At 34.6% G+C, this 24,088-nt stretch overlaps 1 protein-coding gene across 1 annotated transcript in view; it reads left to right on the top strand.

Annotated features, from left to right (window-relative positions):
• LOC145999711 (putative peptidoglycan muropeptide transporter SLC46) overlaps positions 1-24,088 on the top strand; it is a 292,794-nt gene that overhangs the window by 236,514 nt on the left and 32,192 nt on the right. Inside the window, exon 3 of the mRNA XM_083136992.1 lies at positions 8,151-8,288. Coding sequence (XP_082993118.1) covers positions 8,151-8,288 — 138 coding nt within the window. The remainder of the gene's footprint in view (positions 1-8,150; positions 8,289-24,088) is intronic.

Here is a 24,088-nt window from a genome sequence, read left to right as displayed (position 1 = left end):
AAAGTCAAAGTGTGTTAAAATTCAATTTTTCAAAGTTAAAGTTTTAAAAATACAATTTTCTAAAATTAAAAGTTATAATAGTACATTTTTTGTTAGTAGAAGTTTTTATACTAGGGCAAATTATTTTGTTGTTAATGTAAAATTTGTTAGTTAATGTAAAATTAAAGTAATTAAAAATCAATTTTTCAAAGTTAAAGTTTTAAAAATACAATTTTCTAAAATTAAAAGTTATAATAGTACATTTTTGTTAGTAGAAGTTTTTATACTAGAGTAAATTCTTTTGTTGTTAAAGAAAAATGTGTTAGTTAATGTAAAATTAAAGTAATTAAAATTCAAAAAATAAAAAATACTGAACAATTAAACAAATAAAGATCAAAGAAAAAAAGCAAACAACCTAAGTCAAATTCAAGCAGCAAGAGGAATACACAGAAACCAACATGGCATCCAGAAAGAGAAACCAATAGTCACACCCATAGCACAGTTTAAAAAACTACATAGCTGAAACCTTAGAGAAACATAAAACTGCAAACACAATATATCTAGATTCTTCCAAGGCATAGGATAGAGTAAAAACATGGCTTGCTTATGGACAAACTTAACAACATAGGAATAAAATAGACAAGCAATCCTTTTTTCAGTAGAAAATTCCAATTACTCAAGTAAGCTACATCATACGTAGTACATAAGAAGAGCAAATGAACATCATCAGCAGTAAACCATCATGCAACTTCTACCTGCTGAAACAACTAAGTGAGTATAATTTATCAGAAAAATGCCTACATTTTAGCCTAATTTACCTCTACATTAATAATACTACCAGAATACTAAGGCTTCAAAAGTGAACACTAAGAATAATGTTCAGACTAAAGTATAGGGCATCTTGCAAAGGATTATTACTCCCTACATCTACAAGTCAATAACAATTATTCTAAATACTACGAACTTGGACAAAATATAGTCAAATACACAACACAAAAAGAAAAATAATTACAAGTAAAACAGCAGGCACTCAATATATCATACCATCAGGTAAAAATATTCTATAATAAACTGCCTCATAACATAAAACTGCTAACTCCCCAAAACATATACAAATACAATCAGTAAAAACTACTTGAAAAGGGAAAACTCTCTACAGTCTCACAGGGTTGATGTAAAATAACATCAAAACTTAGAAGCATGCACAGTCAATAGTGGTCAATTTGCATACAGTTCACATGCAAACTCTCATGAAAAGGTTCAAAACAGTCTCCCAGCTCAGTTCTCATCTATACTTGGACAACAAAATCCTGTAAGAAATTCTCAGAAATCCTACCTTTCCTACACTTGCTTAAATAGCTAAAGTGCAATCTTCATACTAAAATATTGAAAAAAGGCATATCTATGTACATAAAAGTGTGAACAGATGTGTTTGTCTGTGTGTACCCTTAGATAAATTGATAAAAAAAGCAATATAGTTATAAATCAAAGACTATATCTAATAATATTGATTTCAAAATAAGCTGATAGAAAAAGATATAATAACTACAGTATAAGCTTTTAATTTTTGTTAATTACAAAAAAATAAAAGTTAAATACAGTAAATAAACTTGGTCCCTTACATTGAAAAAGGAACATAAATTGAGAATATTTGAAAATAAAATCCTTAGGAAAATACTTGGGCCTAAAACAGATGAGGAGGCAGATGCGTGGAGAAGGTTACATAATTTAGAAGTACATAATTTGTATTCATGTCCAGATAGTATTAGAATGATTAAATCAAGAAGACTTAGGTGTGTAGATCATGTGGTACGAATGGGAGAGGAAAGAAGAGTATACAGGATTCTTGTTGGGAAACCTGATGGTAAAAGACCAATAGGAAGACCAAAACAAAGATGGAGGGATAATATAGAGATGGACCTAAAGGAAATTGGTAGGGAAGGAAAGAAGTATATAGATCTTGCTCAGGACAGGGACAGATGAAAGGCATGAGTTGCTGCACCCATGAACATTCGGGTTTAAGAAGGCTAGAGAGTTAGTTAGTTATACATTAAATAAGCATAATATTTGGATTGTAAGTAGTGAATAACAAATGTACAAAGCATTGTGCGAAAACTATGTCAACTTTCCATTATAAGCAGAAAATTAAACCAGTTTGCCTTAGAAATACATTTTAAGAATAGCACAAAATAGCATGCATAATAGAAAATTAAGAAAACTTTCTGATGCATAAAAGTACTGACTAGTGCTGAATGAATCAATTACTTTAAAATATTATTCTCTGATTCAAGTGATTTAACTGTAAACATTATATTTTGTGTGTAAAATATAATTGTTAGTTGCACTGATAAGTACAAATATTAACTTTATACGCCTTCAAACACTCTAAATAACATAACTTTGATATATAAATTAGTAACAATTTGTTAAAAATTAAGTTAAACCGTAGTATTGTTTTCTTAAATAAATATAAAGTAGTAAAAATACTAAACAAATAATTCCTTCTTTTGCTATTTAAAGGATGTCAAACAGTGTAAACCAGTTGTTAGTGGCTAAATAACATAAAATTTGAAGGCAGTAACAATATTTTTTTAAAATACTGTTTTTTTACCTAACTTTGTGAATTAAATACTAGTACATTTTGTCAAATTATAAATACAATATACCTATTTCTTTGGTATTAGTACTAAAGTGAAGAAAATGTTACTAAAACTTGGCTAGTACAGTAAATCTGAGAGTTTTAGCTTTATTTGTCCGTAACTGGATATAATTGTAACTTGTTAATCTCGTCAAACACAATCTTTACCTCAATTTTGGAAGCTAGCTGAACTTTAGCGTTTCGAATTACATATAATGAAGGCCTCTATAGAGGAAAAATACACCCAGTCTGAAAAAATTTGGAAATGTTGTCTCCTTCTCTGTCGAACCAGACCAAGAGTGTTCTCACATGTTTCAATATATTTCTTAACATAACTAACTTTTGAAGAAAAGAATACCTTGTGCCCAGATAGCTTAGTTGGTATAGCGTTAGGCTTTTAACCTATCTGTCCAGGGTTCGAGTCCCTGTCTGGGCGATAACAATTTTTAAATTTTGTCATCGGATCTTTTGCAACAGTAAGTCGTGAGTAAGCTTTTAAGTTTCTCAAATATCAGCATCTTTAGCTAGAACAGTACAGCATAACCAGTATTACTATGATAGAAAAGTTCTAGTGGTAGAACCTACACCTACTGTAATATCTCTGTGGTATTAACTTACATGCAGCTCATAACTTTTGGGACTGTTTTTCCTCCGTTACATTTCCTCGCCATTTACCCTTAGCGTCGCGATTAGCCTCAGAAGCAAAAAAAAGCGAAATCTTATATTTGTTCTTTTTATATCTCTGAAACCACCTATACTATAGAACTACATTTAATGAATTTTGCAGTCTTTCTGTTGATCTGTTAAATAATCCAGTCAATAAAAATATACTTGCATAGAAAAATCTGTTTTTCAGATACTTTAATCGGGTAATCTGCTTTTGCGTACTTCCTCAGAAATATAGTTCTTGCCACATTTATATAAATCGAAGTGTAGTTAGAGTTGACCTGTGTGCTTCTGGTACAAATAGTTACTTGAAAAAGCAAATATTGGGTGTATAAAAGGTAGCATTCTTGTGAAACAGTAAAAATCAACCTCATTTCCTCATAGCATTAGTTGCAACTGCTTCTTGCAGATTAACAAAGCTCTGGCGTGTGGTCCTACGTCACCTGTAATCCTTTGTAAGGTTCATGTTGTCCTATAAATTGTCGCTATACATACTAAATCCCTAGTTACACCCTAAGCTTTTAGTTTCAATCAGAGGATTTCAGTGTTCAGATAGTGATTGTAGCCTCGTATAATAAACCAAATGGAAATAACCCAAATGTTGATGCACCCAAAAAATCCAGTAATACTTCTAAAATACCTTGAAAAAGGTTATAAGGCTAAATTATTCTTCTAGCATAGAAACAACATTTAGCAAGTGAACCTATGGTCCATATAGTCAGTCGTCTGTGAACTTCGTCTTGTCCTGTAAATTGTCAATATATTGATAAATGGTTATATTTTTTTTTTAAAAAAAAAACAATGTTGGTAAACATCCAGTTATGGACCCTTCGGTAAAGGCATTTCAGTCTTTATAGACACACAATAATTTTCGTTACACTAAAAATTAGGCAAATAATCGAAATGTTAAACATTTCGTGTACTTTATCCAGTAAGCCTTAGCTAGAAATACAATAACAGCGTTACAGACATAAAAATTAAGCAAGCTTTGATATTCTAGTAGCACATAATAAATATAAAATATCCTTTAAAATACTCTGACAAATAGTTGTGGGTTATCTGAAATGAAAATTTTCAAGCCCTCTCTCCTGCATAAATAGGCTCTAGAATTCACTAAGCCTCAAAATAATATTGGGTACATAAAATAAAAAGCAGATGGAGAGTGGTGCTGATCGCATCATCTCCAAACAGCAAAAACAAAAGTATATGGATGGAGCCCTACCTGATATATTTTGGAAACTTTACCTAGTATAAAAGTAACAAAATACTCAGCAAACTCTAAAATAAACAAACTTTCCTACGTAGCAGGCGTAACCGGACCTAAATAAATACATATAGAAATACAGAACCAAAAATAGCATAGTGGAAATCAGTAAACCCTAATAATAATAATAATAATAATAATAATAATATATTCTGTGGCTTACATTTTAGCTAAAAGTACTTTTTTTTAGTGTTTTTGAAAAAAATTAAATAAATACTAAACTCTAAGTTAAAAATTTGTAAATGTATACAAAACAAAATAAATAAAAATTAATACGTACCCTGCAAAAAATCAGTAAAAAAGTTGAAAACATCTCTTTGTGCATCCAAAATATAATAACAAATCCTTCCTGACTAGATTAAATTGTGTTATTTGAGTAATATTAAGCCTAAACTTGTAAAATAAACGGGTAAAACTTGACGAAACACACTTCATGTGTACAAAATATAATTCAAAACACATTTAAATTGTGTTATTTGAGTAAACTTGGAGAATAATAATGTAAACTTGGAAAAATCTCTCTCTCTCTCTCTCTCTCTCTCTCTCTCTCTGTGTGTGTGTGTGTGTGTGTATGTGTGGATGTGTGTGTGTGTGTGTGTGAGAGTGCGTGTGTGTCCAAAATGTAATAAACAAACGTTCAAATCGTGTTATTTGAGTAAATATTAGGCTAAACTTGTAAAATAAACAAATAAAAGTTGAGAACACACACTCTGTGTGTCGAAAATGTAACTAAAAGTCTTTCTTGAACAGATTGAATTGTGTTATTTTGGTAATAATAAGCCTAAACTTGTGAAATAAACAGATAGAAGTTGAAAAAATGTTTTTTGTGAGTGCAAAATTTAATAAAAAATGTTGCCTGAATAGTACAAATAGTGTTATTTTGGTAAAAAATTAACTTAAAGTTGTAAAATAATAAGTTAAAAGTTGAAAAAATGTCTTTGCGAGTCCAAAATTTAATAAAAAATGTTGCCTGAATAGTACAAATAGTATTATTTTGGTAAAAAAATTAACATAAAATTGTAAAATAATAAGTTAAAAATTGAAAAAATGTTTTAGTGAGTGCAAAATTTAATAAAAAATGTTGCTTGAATAGTACAAATAGTGTTATTTTGGTAAAAAATTTACTTAAAGTTGTAAAATAATAAGTTAAAAGTTGAAAAAATGTCTTTGCGAGTCCAAAATTTAATAAAAAATGTTGCCTGAATAGTACAAATAGTGTTATTTTGGTAAAAAAATTAACATAAAATTGTAAAATAATAAGTTAAAAATTGAAAAAATTTTTTTTGTGAGTGCAAAATTTAATAAAAAATGTTGCTTGAATAGTACAAATAGTGTTATTTTGGTAAAAAATTAACTTAAAGTTGTAAAATAATAAGTTAAAAGTTGAAAAAATGTCTTTGCGAGTCCAAAATTTAATAAAAAATGTTGCCTGAATAGTACAAATAGTGTTATTTTGGTAAAAAAATTAACATAAAATTGTAAAATAATAAGTTAAAAATTGAAAAAATGTTTTTTGTGAGTGCAAAATTTAATAAAAAATGTTGCTTGAATAGTACAAATAGTGTTATTTTGGTAAAAAATTTACTTAAAGTTGTAAAATAATAAGTTAAAAGTTGAAAAAATGTCTTTGCGAGTCCAAAATTTAATAAAAAATGTTGCCTGAATAGTACAAATAGTGTTATTTTGGTAAAAAAATTAACATAAAATTGTAAAATAATAAGTTAAAAATTGAAAAAATGTTTTTTGTGAGTGCAAAATTTAATAAAAAATGTTGCTTGAATAGTACAAATAGTGTTATTTTGGTAAAAATAAGGATAAGCTGTGAAAATGTTTGACATAAAGTCAAAGTTTGGTAAAAAATAAACTCAAAATTAAGTTAAATAGCACACAGTAACATACATTTACTACCTAAATCAATAATCAAAGGGTCCTAGGTTCGTTACCCCGTGATAAAAGCAAATAGTGAAAACTGTAGGCCCCGTCCCTAATAGCTCTCCCTTCTTCATAGTACAGATAAAAAAAACCTGCGCTAAAGCGTCCTGTGCCTTGAAGGCAAACCTGAGCGGAATATTAATTGGCGGCGGAAACCGGTTCTACAAGCGACGCATAGCTTCAGAGATTTAACCCTTGCTGCGTATTTCCAGACATTCTTTGTTGTCTGGTTGAATCCCTCCCCTGCCCTACAGTATTGCATAGCATTCCCCTGTTATTGCGTACTGGTTAACCTTGAAAAAACCGGTTCTGAAAATCTACCGACGCGTTCTCTGATTGGTCAATCGGGTTCCTTCTTTGTCCTGACGTTGTGACGTCATTTGACCTTGACCGCATATCTCCCAAATTCCTTTCTCGTCTACCCTCAGCGCGGAGCGCGGAGTTCACCGTCTTCTGTCTAGCGTGTTGCACCATCGTGTTTCATAACATGATGAAATTACTGCATAGTACTAATTAATAATATTACATATCGTGGGTTCGAGTACCGGGACCGTCCCCAATCGTAATTGAACCTGTACCTACAGCCATTACCACCGTTCATAGCGGTTCATAAACCATAGAAAACTTATTTTCAATATTATAAACATTAATTATTATCGATTTATACATTACATACTTTGTAGTAATGAATATAAAAACATATGCATAGCGTTTAGTACCTCTAATTACCTTCTATATACATATTTTTCATAAAATAAATAAATATATATTCATAAAAAGTTATAAACATGCAAATACATAAATGTAAAGTACTCTAAGTACTTGCTAATAAATTCTAAGTACGTGCAAATTAATTCTAAGTACGTGCAAATTAATTAAAACCCGTGAAAATTAGTTCTAAGTACGTGCAAATGAATTGCGAATATTAAATAGCAACATCCGTTATCTTATGTACCTACTACTAACAACGTCTCTTAGGCAGACGGTCAACGCAGCCTACTACTGCACCTTCTTGCAACACCACCTTCGTCTCGCATTAAGAAGGAAGCGACGGCACGTTCTGGCACGGTGTGCCATCATCCTGCTTGACAATGCAAGGTGTCACACTGCGAACACTGTGACGGCGCTCCTGCATAACTGGTAGTGGGAGGTACTGGAACATCCGCCGTATTCACCGGTATGAGACCGTGTGATTACGACCTTTTTGCCAAAATGAAGGAACCACTGGGCGGGAAGCACTACGACACGCGCGAAGCCATCATACGTGCTATGGGGCGGTCACTGCGGGACATCGACAGAGATGGACACGCTGACGGTGTACGACGCCTTCCATACGTGCGGCAGAAGGTCGTAGAGATGGGGGGGCGATTACATTGAAGGAATGTAACACGTGCTCCTCTGCCTATACAGTCAAGTAGCAATTATACCAGTGTTGCCATTACTTTTTATCCAACCCTTGTATTTCAATTCGGTCCAGGAACCCTTTTCAATGAAACAATCGCCAACTTGGACCGAATTTAAATTGCGGGAGAGAAAAAAAAATGTTCCGGTCCTATAGCGGAACCAAATAGAATTTATTGGTTCCAGGATTTTTAAGAACCCTGGCACAATTAGCCTAAGTGATGACGCACTCCCCCTAACAACTAATCAGTGAATGAATATCTCTTCCAGGGACAATCGTGTCCGTTGGGATTCTCAGCTACGTGTACAAGATGGACGACGCCATCATTGGTGCCATGTCCTGCATCAGCGGAATTTCTGCGAGCTTCGTGTACGCCTTCAGCAATGTGGAGTGGATGTTCTATATTGGTAAGTACCGTACAATATTTCCAACATAATTTGGTACCTGCATGTATTTACTGTTGCTAAGGTTAACAGAATTCCAGTAACACTTACTTCGCTGTGAAAGTAATTCAGTCAGTGATGGCGACATACAAGAAATCAGCGCGACACCTTATGCCCTCTTGCAAAGTACGATTCTCGTGCGGGGCACATGCAGCTGCTGACAGTCACTAAAACTAAATGCTATGAGTTCTAAATTAGGGCCTCCTAACCTAACCACATTAGAAATTTTTAGGTTTGTAGCCCAGGTTTAGATCTTCTAGCAAATAGTTTTAGTAACTGTTATTAGCTGGATGTGTGCCGCACCAGACCGTTGCAAGAATTCCTGGCCTATGCTCGTATCTAGAAATGCTATCTATATACAGTAGCGCGATTGCGTGGGGGAGGGGGCAGGACAGGTTCCTTTTTCTTGGTAGACAAGACAAAAGTGGCAAAAAGGGAATATACGAGGGATGTTTTATAAGTAAGGTCCGTTTTGCAAGAAACAAACAAACAAAAGAAACTGCCGAATATCGTGCAAATATATTTTGTATCAGATTCTACAAGCCTTGATTTATTTTTCCACATAGTTTCTGTTTGTCACGACTAGAGCTGAAGTTCAAAAATCGTATTTTTTTCTGAGCCTTGAAAAGAATGTTAAATCTGATATCAATTAGTTTATCTTCAGTTAGAACCAGAAAACATTGTCTTTTTTTTGCATCATCCGGCCTTTTTAGGCTTTTAGGGAATTTTTAGTTGTTGTTTTTTTCGATTTTATTGCGTTTTTCTTCATTCTTGAGGTTTTAATTTTCTTCCCCCCACTGATATACGCAGGATTTTTTTCGGGGCGGGCTGCAATTGCACAGGTGGATAATACGTAGGCTTACCATATTTTTTGTGTCCAACCCAGGACATATTCGCGAATATGTTTGTTTCTTCTTAACAAAAATAAATTGAAATTACTCAAAACCCTTAACATTTTATTGGAATATTAAACTATAAATTGTACAAGAAAAAATATTAACATCATTTTCTAAAATCAATCAATTAATTTTCAAATGTTTAATTGAATAATACATTTTCTGATGTTTAGGAAGCCTCTCTGTTCTCTTTTCTGTTAGTTGACTCAGTTGAACTTTTCACTAGACATGACTTTTTTCAGAAATGGCTTGTTTGTTTTAATAACATCATAAAATTCACAACATGAAAGTTCTGAATTAATTTTAACATTCAGCAGATCTTTAACAGTGGATACTAGAAGTCTACCTCTTTCTGCAGACCAAGCATTCCCCATAATTGAAAATACTCTCTCAACTGGAGCACATGTTCCTTGTATCAAAAAAGTGTAGACGAGTTACTTCACACGCTTTCAAGACCACCAAGACGCTCACGGAAGTACGGAAACGGAACCGCTCAGAAGTCGATATCTCGAAGAAAGAAAATGTATAATCGATCTATCCTTGCCGGTCATAAATTCTGGTCGTGAATATTCAATACCGGTAGCTACTTTCACTTTCAAATTCTCAAAACCCCGGACATTTTGCAATCCCGGACAGCACTAAAAACCAGGACTGTCCGGGCTAATCCCGGACGTATGGTAAGCCTAAGAATACGTAGCAACGTTATAGGGAGGCGAAATATACAATACGATATTTTGTTTATGTAGAACTCTCCAATTTCAAAAATGATAATTATGGGATATTTTAATGGGAGTTTGTATTTACTACTTGTATATTATTGTATATTACTGCAAAAAAATGTTCTCTACTTCCACTGCTTTTATTTGAAAATGTTGATTTTCTCAAGATTTCGGAGAGGGCTATAGCCCAATCAACCCCCTCTGCATATGCCAGTGCCCTTTCCCTCTTTAAATTTCCTGACATGGTGTGTTTAGCAAGTTCGCAATTAATTCAAAATACTGTCAATGGAAAAGAGCAATATTATTTTTAACTGAAATCCTTGGCAATGGATTAAATTAATTAATTGTGGTACATTTATTTCTCCTTCAGCAAATTTCAAATACTTTTTGTGAAGCCTCCTGTAAGGTTCCCTTGCTGACCACTATTATCGCTTTAATCTCTGGTTTTATAATATAATCTGACGTACGCGAAACACAAGTGTATTTTCAGGTGCTGGCCGACTGCTAAGGCACACTCTTAAAGGAAGTGAATGACTTAAGCAGAAAAACGTTGAAGTAAAATTGAAGAAAACGACATTAGCACTTAATTGCCTGTTCCCCTTTTGCTTGGGTAGTTTAGCCTAGTCACGGAAACCTACGACGACTGATGGTACTTCGTACTGACCACGAGTCACCCTGTAACTGTTTGAATGATCACCCACTTCTGCTGACATCAGCTTAGAATTGCTTCTAGAGCATTGACGTGAATTTTCGTGTAGTTTCCTTTCACTGTTATCTAGATATTATCAATAGACTTATGTAATCGCGAAACTATTGATAATATCTAGATAACAGTTAAAGCAAACTACACGAAAATTCACGTCAATGCTCTAGAAGCAATTCTAAGCTGATGTAATTATTAATATTTTGGAATATCTCAGCAGTTTTTCAAATGAAGAGGATTTTTTAAAAAAAATCGCCCATTCGGGTGCGCAAGGTCGTGGATGTATGGAGGATGATGCAGCTAAACGATGCGATCTGCGGCCTGTCAAGTATCTGAGCGAGACTCGCTGAGCAAGATTTTCGCTCGTTGAGCAGACAGACATCTCATTTACTTTGACGCTGTTTGCTCATTGATCAAAATATCAATGCCCTTGAATAATCTGTGATCGATGTGGCTGCGTCGAGTGGACAAGATTTCAGCGTTTGAAAAGCTGTTAATTATGGAAATATAATAGTTGATGTGAACAAAACTGTCGAAATTTTCATTTTCACACCCTTGCACAACTTTCCAAAACTATTTATTATTTTGGAATAAACAACACTTTCATTTTAATACCATTACAAAAACTGGAATATTGTTACCTTCTGTTACTTGTAATTAAGCTATATCGCAAGCCGTTCATCATAAATATTTCCTCATTGATCGCCAACCTACCAACAGTTTTGAGTTTTCCTTTTCTTCCCTTTGTCTCACGAGACCGAAACACACAAACGCTATATTCTGTGGCTCAAACCTGTGGTGAGGAAGGCTCAAATTTGCTCAGCGATCAAGTGAACAGCGCTCGTCGATCAACGCCTATTTGGCCGTCAACTAGCTGAGCGATCACGTTGTTCGCTGAGCGCTCAGATACTTCACACGCCCCTGATCTTGAGTTTGACGAGCGGTGTGAAGCCTCGCATTGTCATGAAGCAGTAAAACACAAGCTGACAGCTTGCCGCGATGTGTATTGTGGATTGCACGCCGCATTTCCTCAAGGTCAGACAATACGCAGCTGAGTTTATTGGTGTGCATTTCGGCACGAAGTCCACAACCAAAACACGATTGCGCGTTGGGATTGTTTGAATTTCGCTTTAGTTGGAGATGACGTGTGTCGCCACTCCATCGACTGCTGCTTGGATTCAGGAGTCAAGTGGGACACTAATGTCTCATTCTCCGTGATGATGTGTCCAATAATTATATATTATTAATAATTATTAATTATTATAATCCATCACGTTCCTTCTGGTATCGGGTCGAAAATGTACGAGGATTTGACGAATGTGCAAGGTTTCAGACACTGGCCTTGACGCTTGCGGAAACTCCAACGACAGCATGGAGATTGAGTCTCTTGCCACGTTTCTTGCTGCTAAGAACCGGATCGCTGACCGTATCTCACAGTGCGCCGGCTGCTCGATCATTTTAAACATTGCAATCACACAGTACGAAGCGCAGACACTGACAACGTCGCTACGAATGGTGTCTGCTTCTCTGCAAGGGATGCTGGGAGTCAGCACTACGCTTTCGTGGGATATAACAAGTTATTTGCAAACGGACCATATAGTTCAGGGGCATATGTCAATATTTCACAGTCCGTGGGTTCTTGAATGAAGGGAATATATGACTATTGGTGATAACGTTGCCATAAAGTGGTACACAATCATGTACTACTAGCTGTTTGGCCCGCAATTGCGGCATGTAGCCTGTGTGAAGTCATAAATCCAAGACGGCTGCCGCTTCATGAACTAACAAAGAAAATCGATCATAACTCCTTCAAAATTGGATTTTGACAATTTTACATATAGACATTTTTTGTTCACAATTGAAAAAGGAACAAAATTTATTCCTACAGTTTTTTCATATCTTGCACTGTTATGCAGATATATCCAATGAAAGTATTTCGTGTCTTTTTATGCAATGATTCTAAGCTTTATTTTACACTGTACTAGACATTCTGGCATATAAAGGGGAAATTACTGTGATATTTTGGTGATGCCTACTATTGTGTCGTATCGCCTGCGTGACGTCACACATCCAAGATGGCTGCCTCTGCAGACATTATTAACACACAAAAACGACCATATCTCCTTAACTCCTTTAGGAGTCATTTTGACCAGTTTTAAGTTTGTTTGGTTTTTGCACGAAGGGAAGGCATGGGTATGGATGATGCTTTCATTTGGAGGCATGCAATCATGTATTACTACAGGTGTTTTGCTGTATAATGTGGCAGAGACCATAGATGACGTCCGAAATCCAAGATGGCCACCATGGAGGTTCTGTACTGTCCATATCCTGATTTAGAGTTCGTTTATCAGATTTTCCACCTTGTAGTACATGATTGTGTAGCAACGTATCACCGGTAGTCATATATTCCCTTCATTTAAAATCCCATGGGATTACATATGCCCTGACTATTACTTAAAAAATACGCCATGTCCTGTATTAAAATTTTCATCCACATTATTCGAACAATAAATCCATAGCAACTCCTATCCAGACCCACATACCCTTATACTTCCGTTTCCTTTCAATGGTACATAATCCTGTTATTTATTTAATTTTTTCACTTGCTACTATACAACATGCTACGTGCTCATGTAACTTTGTATCGTATAGGTTTTTTTTACTATATAAGGCATCAAGCCATTATTTGTATTAATATTGTTCTAACTGAAATATTGTTGACTTATTGTAACCCTATTAAGATAATAAATAATAATAATACATAGAATTGATACGCACCGACTTATTGCATCATTTTAAGTGTTTGATATGTTGTTTAATATTTTAATTGTCTATTATGACGTAATTTGTTTTGTTCAATTGGATAGTCTGTTATGTTATGGACTAACCTTAAAACATTTGATTGTGGGGTTGTCAGGAGAAAGATATTACGAATGTTGCTGGATAATGGAAGTGATTTTAAAAATGTGAATTTGTTAATTTGTGTAGTGAAGAAGTATTATGATCTTAATACAATTTTGTTTGTAATAAGAAGTTTAATTGTGAGTGCAAGTGTTATATATTAACATTAACTGACACCTAAATATATTTTTGGTGTGCGACAGTTAGCAAGGTTTACGTTAACATATCCTTATCTGATTTCCCACTACCTGAGGGCTTCAAAGTAGGCTGATAAGTGTCATGATCGCCGTGGAGGAATAAACGTAAGTTGATCCTTTGAGAATATTCCGGGGAACGTAACAGAATATCAACTAAAGACATATGTCAACGATCAAGCTATGATCTCAAATCATTATCTATTCACATAGGACTATCATCATTATCTCGAAAATCGTCAAATTATCGATTGAGTATGTCCTATGGGTGATAATGGAAGTAATATTTATTGGGAGTGACCTGTTTCTACGGTTTCTACAAACGAAGAGAATTCTGGTTTGCGTACGTGACTCTTCCTTGTCTTATAAGCGCAATAAAGTTTATTGCGCATGGCTAGCTATAAAACTTTCTAAAAAACGACGAAATAATGACCTTTCCCATGTCATTATCTCTTCATCAACAGTCTAACACAAGGTCAAGAGTTACAATGACCATTCCGTATGGCTACCTTTCATGTATTCTGAAAGGAACAAGAACCCTGTTTTGGACATATCACTATTTCTTGTTTATGAACAATAAGAGATAAATGCATTTATGTTTACAGCGCATGACCAGCTTTCGTGGATTCTGATAACGACGAGGATCATATTTTGCGTGTGTCAGTATTTCTTGTCACAAGTGCAATAACAATAAAGCGATCTGTTTAAAGGACACAGCCCAGCTTTCGTGAAATGGAAATTATTTTTTTACGCCTAACCTTCTTTATCAAACAAAGTCAAATATTGTGAAATGAGAAAAAGAAACGAAGTCAAAAAATATCATGTTCGCAGGAACTATCGTTTGGAGTATGTGACAAAAAATATAAGCAACAGTATCTGATAGACACTGGTTGCCCGGTTAAGGGTTGTAGGTCCAGTCCCGATTAGCCTTGCTGTGCACAAAGTGGACTAAAAACACCAAATCAATCAATCAATCAATCAAATTTCATGTGCCATTTGCACAAACACCTTTATTCCTTTACTACAAAGTACAAAGTTCGTTACAAAGTTTATTATTTTAGAGAGCAAAATAGAAGAAGAAGTGAAAACATTTGACATCCAAAGAAATGTACCCTAATATCGAATAGGGGAGGTACCTAATATCAGATAAGAAAATATCATGTAAAATGAAGTGAAAATGTTACAGTACAATATATGAAGTCTATGGTTATACATAATCAAGGAAAGATCATGAAGAGAAACTTTTGATGTGTGTGTGTGTTTTGGGTGTGATTTATTTGATTCACTGGTCCTCAAGGGTTTCGATGACTCACAGATGACTGTTGTCTCTGAATCATTTCAGAATGGTGATTCCAATAATGAATCCATTTTTACCTATCACGTCTATTTTTTCTGAAAACGGCAAAATAAGAACTGCCTTAACTTCACAATAAAATGTGTAGTTCCATCACTTCCCTAATAGATGGCTCTGTTTAAATGATGGTAAAATATTGGTTCCCTACAATACAAATCCTCCAATTATGAACAATAAATGCATGTAAGATTGTATGCATTTAATCCTCCTTCAATCTATACATTACTTATTGCATAAAAATTGTATGGACTATGATTTAGTAGTTTAATTTTCGAAATCCCTCAGTAAAAGTTTCTTCACAAAATATCCAATAAGCCGCCTACTCAATGTTATACGTAATATGGTTATATATGTATGTTCTCGTATACAGAGTGCCACACCTTCCTTGGCACGTAGAATAAAAAAGCAGCAAAGAAGTGTTCAATTACGATATTAGGGCACTGCAATCTTCACACACATTTATTTATTTATTTATTTAATTTTAGTTGTCTCCAACAGAGAAAGCTTCTCCAATTATGGGAGCCTTGCATACAGTTTAAATATACATACATAATTAATAATATATAAAAACACACATACACACAAATAAAGAGATACCTCACACAAATAAATATTTACAAGACAAAACAATACAAAGCCATACCTACACTCATAGTAAATGGTAACAATATACCTCACCCATGATATATATACATGTTTAGAAATCCCTAAATGTCTGCACTTACAAGAAAATAATTTCTATAATTTCTTGCGCAAACCATAATGATTGAAATTTTGTCTTGCAAACATTCAGGGAATACAAAACAATACAAAGCCCTACATACACTCATAGTAAATGATAACAAATAAATACCTCACTTACAACATATATTTATATTCAGAAATCCCAAATATTTGAACTTATAAGACAATAATTTCTATAATTTCTTGTGTAAAACATAATGATTGCAACTTTGTTCTATAAATATTCAGGGAATACGAAAAGTCTAACTCATTATCTATCATTGATAACTTATTGTACAAATCTAACATTTGCTGTAACGGAGAGTTTTGATACTTCTTAGTTTTAGCCATTTGACAATTCAGCAAGTTTCTATTTCGAAGATGACATTTTGCTTAAAATTTGAGCATTATCAATAAGGCCATTAATTATTTTATACAAATATAGGTGTTGCATAAAAATTCTCCTTGACCTTAATGATGGCATGTCGATTTCTCGTTGAAGTGTATTGGTAGATAACATTTTAATATTACAATTCTTACCATGTTTTTTGGAATACAAATAACGTTGAAAGCGTTTTTGTATTTGTTCTATTTTTTCTATATATATTTTAGCTATTGGTGACCAGATTATAGATGCATATTCCAAGGTACTCCTAACCATTGCATTGTATAATAACGTGATTGCGTCCAAATCCTTTAAATATTTTGACATTCTAATTACAAAACCTAATTTTTTGTATGCAATATTTACCATTTGTATTATATGAGTTGAGTACGAGAGATCCTTGTCAATTATTATACCAAGATCCTTCATAGTATTGACTCTTTCCAAGTTGTGGTTGTTTATGAAGTATTCACATTGCACATTCGATTTATTTGCAGATAATACCATGTAATAACATTTTTTTATATTGAGATCAAGTTTATTTTGAATACTCCATTGATAAACACGCTTTAAATCTTCCTGCAATTGACAAGTATCTTGCAACTTTGTAATTTCTTTATATATTTTGATGTCATCTGCATACATTAGACAACTAGATTTATTAATACTTAATGGTAGGTCATTCACATACAGTACAAAAAAAGAGGCCCTAAGTTTGATCCTTGCGGTACTCCAGAGTTTACATCATATTTAAAACATTTTGTCAACCTGAAATCTACATATTGTCTTCTATCTTTCAAATATGATTCAATCAGTGATATCCAGTCATCTGATAATCCATACCATGTTAGTTTATGAAGAAGCACTTTATGATTGATTTTATCAAATGCTTTAGTAAAATCTAAATAAATAGTATGTACTGTGGATCTATTATGTAACATTAAATTAACTTCTTGTGTATAATTTAATAGATTCGTGATGGTCGATCTTTTTGCTGTAAAACCATCTTGACAATCTGTTATCCAACATTTGACATGATTATATATTCTAGTGTAAAGAATTTGCTCGAGTACCTTCACAGGGGAGCATAAAATTGAGATTGGTCTGTAATTTTCTATTTCGGATATTTTATTCGTTTTTGGTATAGGACACACCTTGGTTAGTTTCCAAATACTAGGAAATGTTTGCTCTTCAATATTAAATTGTAAATTGTGCATAAAGGATATTCTAATATTTCCGAACACGCCTTAACGATATACGGCGGAATCCCATCTGGTCCACATGACTTCTTTGCTTTAAGATTCTTTACTGCATTATAATATTCGTCTTTATGAATTTTATTCAATGATAATGTTAGAAGTGTATTATCTTTTGTATTTACAACTACACTAGAATTATCTTCATTTTGTTCATTTTGTCTATATACAGTGCTAAAAAAATCGCAAATTCATCTGCGATACTTTTATTTGAATCTAATATATTCTTACCTGATTTCATTTTCTGATTATTAATTTTTTTAGTGTTCCTCTTACTTTTTGCAAATCGCCAAAAACCTTTCATATCAATCTTGATATCTTCCTCTAATTTTTTAATATAATTATTATAAGCATTTGTAATTAAAGTTTTCGATCGCTTCCGTAATTCTTTATACCTATGTTCATGTGCGACACCTTGACACAAAACCTAAGGGAAGCATTTCACGCTTTACATTGTGCATTTAAAATACTAAATTCTTACAGCCCTTATCAGTTAAAAATGTAGGCGACAATAATTGTAAGAAAAAACATCTAGGAAATTCATTCTTCCCAAAAGAAACACTGCAGTAGCACCCAGGCGCTTCACACAAAGACTGACTCTATGTTGGATAGAACGTATTCTTTACACTTACTCCCACTTTAAACTGTAGGTCCAGTCCCGATTAGCCTCAATGTGTATAAAGTGAACTTAAAACACTAACACAAACTTTACACTTACTGTCGCTTGAGTTCAACACTTAATTGACAAGAAACAGGGAACTAGGGTACTACGCCTACCGACACTAGGGCTACCTTAGTATAATCAAGCCCTTTCCCTTATAGGTTTTAGTCTATTAGTCAATATTTTTGCCATAATCTTATTGAAACAGTTTATCAAAGTAATTGGCCTGTACCATTCGGATGAGTTTCTAATAAATACATTCATTTTGATTCACACGCCTCCGAAATGCATCCGGGCAGGCCCACGTGGCGGAGTGGTTAGCACATCGCGCTACGACGCCAAGGGTCCCGGGTTCGAATCCCGGCCTGGGCATGGATGTTTGTGAGTGTCCATTCATGAATTTCATCATGTCATCACTCATCCCCATCTTCGCAAATAAGCCGAAAGTGGCACAAGAGGAGAAGTTAAATATAGCAAATCAATAAATGAATTCGGAATTTTTTTCACGATATCATGTTTTACAATATCAAAAAATGCCTATAGAACTTGTAGATCTCCCCATCTTTTGCAGGAGTTACGGGGGCCTCCCCGATTGCGCAGTGGTAGCCTCAAGGGGCCCCTGGTTCGTTACCCGGTGGAGGCACATAGTGGTTCGGATACCACTTTAAACTGTAGGTCCAGTCCCGATTAGCCATACTGTGCATAAAGTAGACTTAAACGCCAAAGCAATCAATCAATTAATGTTACGGGTGTACAGCGTTGGGGGGGGGGGGCAATATCAACCTCTTATCTCTATTGGTCATTGTTTGTTTGGGGGAAGAAAGGTTGAATTCAAATTCAAATTCTTTATTTGCGTGGGCGAGGTTCCTGAGGCTGTTCTGCCACCTAATCCGTGTCATCGATTACATTTAAATTTACATTTCTTATACATATGTTATTACAGTATTAATACAGTGTACAATAAACTGTATGATTTAGTTACAAAATCTATTGATAAAGTAATTGTAATAAATGTATGAATAAAATGATACAAAAATTGTGAAAAGACAACAACATAAAAATAAAATAAAATTAATAAAAAATAAATTTAAAAAAAATGTAGACAAAATACATAACATAAACATACAAGTTACATCATGGTATTTGAACACAATCTCTGCTCTGCCAAAAGAAAATTCTTTACTTCATTTCAGAAAGATTCTATTTTAGATATGCTCGACATGATCTTAGGTAGGGCACTCCATATGTTTGCAACACAATATGAAAACGACGACTGATATGCCTGTGTGTTGCAGAGTGGAAGGTTAGGTTAGGTTAGGTTCACCATAAGAACTACTCAAAATATTGCAGCATGTTCAAAAGCTATGAAGGTGCAGGTACGACGTACCTTTGTGTACCACCAGAAAAAAACTGCTATAATCATTGGTTTGGTTTATGTCACGTCACCTTTCTGCCACTTTTTGGCAAATCGCGAAGATGAAGAAGAATGATGAAATTGATGTAGTAGCGCAAAGAACACTTATGGTCAGGGCGGGATTCGAATCCGAAATCTCTTGCGCTCTGTGCTAACTACCCCGCCACACAGCCCGACTTATACTCCATGACTCACTCAGAAAACTAAATGCATCATATCGATTGATGCACCAGAATGCATCGATTGATGCACTAAAGTGTGTTTTGTAGCTTCTTCAAAGTATCAGATTCACATTTGATGCATTTTGGTGCATTTTTGTATGTCGTGAGAGAAACATCAAAGTGCATCATTATGATTCAAGTGAGGATTTCTTTCAGTAGAGATGCACTTCAATGCATCAGCTGATGCGCTTTGATGCACGCACCTTGATGCGTTTTGATGCACCAGAATGCATCTTTTTTGATGATGCAGAAAGGTGCATCAAGGAACATCAACTGATGCATTCAAGTATCTCGACTGAAAAAGAATCCTCACTTCAATCAAATGATGCACTTTGGTGTTTCTTTCACGACATACAAAAAATGCACCAAAATGCATCAAATGTGAATTTGATTCTTTGAAGAAGCCACAAAACGCACTTTAGTGCATCAATAGATGCATTTAGTTTTCTGAGTGTACGCTAGTTTTCATGTTCTATTTCCCGATGTTTCTGCCTTTAACAGATGGTGTAATCCCGAGTGTTCACAATGCAGATAACGCCAGAATTTACAACCTTAACAACGTCGTTACTATTGCGTTGTGAGCAAATCGCCAGAACCAAACAGCTGAATTTCGCAACGGAAATGCGGAACATTGTTAGTATGTCAGGCATTCAGCTATTGGCAGTGCCGCAGCAATATATCGCGATACCCTGGACGAGATTACAATGCGAGGCCCCTATCCGTTCTTTAGATTTTAAATCAGGGTTGCTAAAGGTCCAGAAAATTTTAACAAATTCAGTTCCGGTCCAGGAGAGAAAATCAGCAAGGGTAAATGGGTTTTGGATCGTAAAGAACTTTTTATATCTAAAGTACTCGTATTTCAAATAGGTCCAGGAACCTTTTTTCAGACTGATTTTAAATTCGGTCCAGGAAACTTTTTTGAGGCTGAATTTAAATTCGGTCCAGGAACCATTCTTCCGGATCAGTTTAAATTCGGTCCAGGAACATTTTTTCAATCAAACAAAATGCAATTGGACCGAATTTGACGTTGTTCAATTGTCAATTTTTTTTGTCGCATCCAAATCTTTGACGGTCATCCATTAGCTCATCCAAATCTTTGCAGTCATCCATTGGCTCATCCAAATATTTGGCAGTCATCCATTAGGACACATCATTACAATGTATGGTGTGTCTATTTATTTGTAGTATCTTGTTTTAGGGGTAAGGTGCTATCTTTCACAATTAGATGGGGTGGTTTGGAATGAAGCTTATATAGTATGTAGTGACTGAATATAATTTCTAAGTAAATCATTTGTATCAATCTTATTGGCAAAGAAAAACATTCACGTAATGATTTTACACCAAGAAAGAATTACTTCTAAAAATATAGTTCAGTTGGTGGTCGCAAAAATGGTATAATAGAATAACTCTCTGAAATTATAGTATTTAAAGCATTTGACAATTTTGAGATTAAGTTACGTCTTTGTGTCGATAATTGTTTTAGCTATAACGTCTTTTCAAGTTGTAGTAGTTAAATTTAAATTTGACGAAATGTTCGGCTGTTCACTTTGACCATAATTCTTTATACAAATTAGCGAGGAATGCCATGCTCTTTCGTCAATTTTACAGCTTTCTGTATAAGAAGCCGGTTATGGTGCAATATAAAGGGTGGCCTTCACTGAAGACTGTCCATTGTCAATCTCCACGTACGCCATGGACTGCATTTCTGCAGTCTAACGAAGATATGACGCCTGGGTCCACAACTAGTAAATCCTTTGTGGAGATTGTGTTGTAGAGTCCATTAGCACCATTCCGTTTAGATTGGCCAAAAGTGCAAGAAAAGAGACGAAAATAATTTCAATTTATCTCATAAGAAGCAGTGTTGCCACATACAGGAATGTCCCGTCCCATTCAGGTAAAATTTTCGATAAAATGTGAAATTGTGTGAAAAATATATAAAGTGCAGATAGATATGAAGATATCCTGCTCACGTATTCGTTCCAAACTCATTGAATTGTTAAAGACACATTCTTTTTTTTCGATGTTAACTAATTTTTAATTTGCTCAGGAACAAGCAGTAAATTTTACAACTATTGTAGTAACATAATATATAAGTTTGTCCTCACTCACTACCCAAAATCATCGATCTGGAAAAATTAAAGTTAAGGGCTGTCTCCTCTTGTAACATAAGCCCTCATTAAGAAGATGCTTTTCGAAATTTAATCCCTAAAAGGGCGTTAACCTTTAGGGTTTTATTTATGTGCTTACAGTCCAAACCCGTGGACCCACAAACTATTAATAATACTTATATTATTAACAGAATTTCTCAACAGATGGCATTGTGTGTATTATATATCGCAATATGCTCGTGTTCTGTTGAAATCTATATGCACTGACTAATGAACATACACGTATGTAGCATTTAAATATGAAAAAAGGAAATATGACACAGTGCGGGCAAAGACCTGAGTATATTGTTAATATATACTATAAACTCAACACGTTACAACTGTTGTGAAGAGAATGTTGTATTTGATATATTTCATTTCGGATAAATCTGAGGTACAATTATTTTCCCCTTCAATATAACGAGTTTTTATTGGCATTATATTGTTGTGAATACATTTCTTTCTTAGGTTAATGGGAGTGATGTGTTATGCAGGGTTATTCAAAAAGAAATTTACACTGTGAAATGATTGTAACTTGTCTTGTTGAATGTGCTAATATGCATAGACGTGCGCAGACCCTCTGATTAGTGGGGCCAAAAGCTTTGATGAAAGTTTAGTCGGAGAAAGAGAAACCTCATTCCATCTCAGTTTCATTGTATTGATGTATACGAAACATGGGTGTATATAGTGTGTGTCCGGACCCACTGAAAATCATTGTATTAGAAGACTCCCATCTTCCCGGGCACCAATTTTCTCTGCCCCTCCTTTATTTCTCCTCTCTGTGCTTCAGACTAATTCACATATAAACATGATTTCGAACAGCAGATTCAAAACAACTGCACATAATTTATTCATTTCCAACAACGGCGGTGACTATAACTGCGTTTGTTAGAACCAGTCCGGTTTCCCGCGCTAGGGATCGCTCGACAGTTTCGGTGCCAATGAGAATCGAGGAAAAAATCGTCTGCTGGACAGCGAGGAGCGAATGGAAGCCAGAAGAGAGGTGCTTACGTAGACGCTGTTGCCACGTTGCGTATTTTAATTGGCTGCCTGGCTTTGACTTTCTCCAGCGATCAGCTAACGCGGGAACCGGGACAGGTTGTAACAAACGCGGTATATAGGGGGCGTGCTCCCCCACTTTTGTGTTCCCTCACCCTTGGCTTCTTAATCTCTTGTCTACCAAGAAAAGTAAACTTTACTGCAACTAGGCTTACCATATTTCTTTGGGTCCAACCCAGGATATATTCGCGATCAACTCGTTACTGCTGAATTTTAAAAAAATCAGTGATCGGTTACTTCATATGAACTTTCCAGCCTGATCATTATCAGTGCATAGTTAGAGATCGGTTATTTCATTGAACTCTCCAGCCTAATTATTGCCTATTTTTGTGGGAGCAGGAAAAGGTTTATTATCCATTTTGCCTTGACTCATCTCACTCAACAGGTCGCTAGGTGCCGTGGTTTGCCGCGAGTTGATAGCTTCCTGGAGATGAGGCCTTGCTCGGAAAATGTTTATTATCCATACTGCTGAATTTCAGGTTTTTTTTACAAAAATAAATTGAAATTACTTAACAGCCTTAACATTTTATTGGAATATTAAACTATAAATTGTACAAGAAAAAATATTAACATTATTATCTAAAATCAATCAATTAATTTTCAAATCTTTAATTGAATAATACATTTTCTGATGTTTAGGAAACCTCTGTGTTAGTTGACTCAGTTGAACTTTTCACTAGACATGACTATTTTCAGAAATGGCTTGTTTGTTTTAATAACATCATAAAATTCACAACATGAAAGTTCTGAATTCATTTGGGCATTCAGCAGATGTTTAACAGTGGATACTAGATGTCTACCTCTTTCTGCAGACCAAATATTCCAAATAATTGAAAATACTCTCTCAACTGGAGCAGATGTTCCTTGTATCAAAAACGTGTAGACGAGTTACTTCACACACTTGCAACACCACCAAGACGCTCACGGAAGTACGGAAATGATAACGCTCGGAAGTCGATATCTCGAAGAAAGAAAAGGTATAATCGATCCTTATAATCGATCGATCCTTGCCCGCCATAAATTCTGGTTGTGAATATTCAATACCGGTAGCTATATTAATGTTCAGATTCTCAAAACCCCGGACATTTTGCAATCCCGGACATCACCCCGGACAGCACTAAAAAAAGAAGA

The sequence above is a fragment of the Lepisma saccharinum genome, chromosome 15 (assembly GCF_977018435.1).
Source record: "Lepisma saccharinum chromosome 15, izLepSacc3.1, whole genome shotgun sequence".
Classification (NCBI taxonomy): Eukaryota; Metazoa; Arthropoda; class Insecta; order Zygentoma; family Lepismatidae; genus Lepisma; species Lepisma saccharinum.
Note: the sequence above shows the minus strand (reverse complement) of the source record. Positions and strands in the feature narration are given on the sequence as shown.